This window comes from Malurus melanocephalus, unplaced genomic scaffold, assembly GCF_030028575.1.
Source record: "Malurus melanocephalus ecotype Western Australia unplaced genomic scaffold, MMel_1.1 scaffold_1746, whole genome shotgun sequence".
NCBI lineage: Eukaryota > Metazoa > Chordata > Aves > Passeriformes > Maluridae > Malurus > Malurus melanocephalus.
The window spans coordinates 3,063-6,230 of record NW_026624978.1 but is presented as its reverse complement, the minus strand read 5'-3'; the positions used below and the strand labels follow the sequence as shown (position 1 = coordinate 6,230).

Here is a 3,168-nt window from a genome sequence, read left to right as displayed (position 1 = left end):
CAGACTGAATCCTTGGGCCAGGGTGGAAGGAAGTTCATTGGACATTGGGGCAGGGAGGAATGCATGATTCACCCTGCAGCATCCTCCCTCTGCCAGATGCTTGCTGCAAAGTAAACACACTCTGGAGAATTTCAGTGCAGCCCTTTCTSAGAAAACAAGGGGCTTTTACAGTCTATATGTGTGGGTGAAGGTATAAAATGACTGGCTGGATTCCATGGCTCCCAGATCAAAGCAATCACGGCGTATGACGATGCTGGAACTGCCTCTAAGGCTGAGATTTGCTAAAATGACTCATAGTTTTGAGTTTCCTATTAGGGACACCAGTGAGAACACTGATATTTTGGGTGCTTACCTCTGTCCTTGGACATAGTATTTTTTTTTATTTTATTATTTACATTTACACTTTATTTTATTATTTACATTTACATATTATTTACACCATAAAATAACGGATTTTGTCTGATGTTGGGGTGGAAGGAACAGTCCCTGCTGGGATTGATTACACCATAAATGGCCCTCTCCATCTAAATCAGCCTTCTGTGTCAGCAAGCCACTGGGTGAACCTTCTCGTTTGCTTTCTTTGCTAATGAGCTTCATTTCTCATTAAGGTGTTCTCTGTTCATGGCCATTTTCATATGAAAACATTTTTGCTTTAGCAAACAATTGTTTGTGCAGCTATACTCCCRAGTGGGATTAAGTCTTAGTGTGGCTGCTTTCTTTGCTCAATCATCTGTTATTATTTCTGATCCCTGCTCTGGATGAGCACATGGTGAGTGTAATAATAAGTGAGGAGAGAATATGGTCAGGCTGTGGGGAGCAGGCTCTGGAGCCAAGGCTGGCTGTGTTGGCAGGAACAGGGAATTTTAATTGATATTTTAAACCTTTCCTTTGGCCAATTTCAGACCCTCTGAGATGTTAATGTAATATTAGRCAACTGTGTTATTGTTGACCTGATTAAATTGAAAATAAATTTCCTCTCATTGAGATCACATGAAGCAGGCAAGTGTCCCACACGTCCTTCCTTCCCGTGAAGAATGTGAATCAGTCATTATGTGGTTTTCTTAAACATCTCTGTGCTAGGAATCCACCTGGGAATTTCAGGCAGTTACAGCTGAAAAATACTTGATTGTGTACATTTTATTATCTCGTTTAACTATGTTTCAGCAGAACTATGGCCTGGAGGTTTGTAAACCTCCAAAAGTCACAGTGTTAAGTAACATTTGCAGTTTATCTGAAGAATGTGCTGCTGGAGCTGACTGCTTGTCCAGGATTCTGTGGTTGGATAAGGAGCTCCTGGAGAAGCTGTGTGGCTTTTTTCACTGGTTTRTAGTAAGGAGAAAGAGGTGTCTCACTGACTGGTGGTTACCTCTCTAACAGAGTGTGGTGATGCTGAATSAATGTTTTTTATTTGTTCTCCCAGGTGGAAAGGGGGTGGGTTCAGTTCCCACTAAAGGGAGCTGTAGGATTTTTCTGGGAAAGAGAAGAACAGGATGGAGAGGCGATGGCACAGCACAGTCACTACAGTGGGAATTAACTGAATCTCAGGGACAGACAGACAGACAGACAGACAGGGATTTACATTCCAGAAACAATCACCTGACAGTGACTAATGGAGGAGATGACTGGGGAATGAGGGCTCAGAGGTGGGAGAACAGCAGGGTTATTCTTCAAGGAAATGAAGGCAGCTCCCTATTCCTGCCCAGACTCAATCACACCCACAGCTCCTCCCCGTCTCGCTCTGCCACAGCCATGCACTCACATGTAAGCCTTGTAGTTGTTGCCAATTTTCTGGATTCGGATGTCATACTTGGAGTCGATGAAGGGCTCGCTGGTGGCGTAGGTTTTTGCCATGGCTACGATGCTGGCCATGTCCCTGAAGTCATGCTGGTTCTCAACTTTGACCTTGATCATCCAAATCCAGGGAAAAAGAGACAAAAGCAAAAAGAACATGAATGCTTTGTGAGCAGGAGTCATCTGTGCACCTGAGCAGCACAATTTCAGTTAAACCCCACACAGACACCGTGAGGACAGACAGGGATTCTGTCATTTACAGAGATTTGCTCCCCAGAGCAAACCAACCCAGAGCAAATCAGCCCCATTCCCTTCCTGGTGCACCTGATGCAGACACACCTTTGCCCAAATGGCTCTTGTTAATGCCCTTTGCTTTTATGATGCTGCAGAAAAATATTTAATCTCTTAAGAGGCATTTCATTCAAACTTTGGAACTGCTATTTCCCATGTTGGGATGGATGAAAACAGAGCATTTTGGGTGGTCAGGAAGCACAAACCAATGCTGGGAAATCAACCTGAGCTCTGGTTGTCTGCCACCTCTTAGGATTCATTTTCCTGGCATTTCCCATTGCCCCCCTCCAGGCTTTCTCTGAGGAGTGGTGCAGGTCTTTGGCTGGACAAAAGCTCTGAAGGAAAAGGGTTTCTCTTGGGGAGATTTGTGTGTGTGRAGCAGTGGATATGTGAGTAGGACAGCTGGCTGGGTGTCTGACTTGAGTCATTTGGAAACGAGAGAATTGGCCTATGAGTGACAGTGCTGAGAAAATGGCTTTTCACAGATCTGTATTCAGTTATGGGGAATGCTCTGTATCTTATAAAATAACAGTGGAACGAGGAAGGACCAAACCAGCAGAARTTTTAATGATACAATCAAACTCTGCAAAAGCTCATTGATTTGGGAAAACAAAATTGAACCAGCAGGTAACAAGAACATAGTGGACAACTTCACCTCACTCACACYTTTGACTGTGGCCCTTAATGTATTGGCAAATTCTTGTGAGGTGCATCAGAGAAACCTGTACAAGCCTTGTTCCTTAGGGCTGGACATGTGCAGGAAGGGTGGATTAATTTGTGGAAAAAAGATCAAGACTGTATGAAAAGGATGAGCAAGTGAGTGACTTTCTTGACGTTATTGCCAACCTATTTGTATTTTGGAAATGCTTTGAGACCACAGCTGGGGATTGCAAACCTTGTTTTGCCAGGGCTGGTGGCAATCCATGGGCTGTTCCCCAGCAGAGTTTCCCAGTTTGATCACTGTGTTAAAGGAGGGTGATGGCAGACTCTGCGGAGCCAGCCCAAGGAAAACCCTGCAATGGTATTTGGTGTTTCTTCACCAAGAACAAACACGTGGCATTACATATCTGCCTTCAGCTGGGGAGG

At 44.3% G+C, this 3,168-nt stretch overlaps 1 protein-coding gene across 1 annotated transcript in view; it reads right to left on the bottom strand.

The window, feature by feature from the left end:
* LOC130587312 (synapsin-3-like) overlaps positions 1-1,911 on the bottom strand; it is a gene marked incomplete at its 3' end in the record, with an annotated part of 15,842 nt that extends 13,931 nt beyond the window's left edge. Inside the window, exon 1 of the mRNA XM_057388290.1 lies at positions 1,760-1,911. Coding sequence (XP_057244273.1) covers positions 1,760-1,911 — 152 coding nt within the window. The remainder of the gene's footprint in view (positions 1-1,759) is intronic.
* Between the last annotated feature and the right edge of the window lie 1,257 nt (positions 1,912-3,168).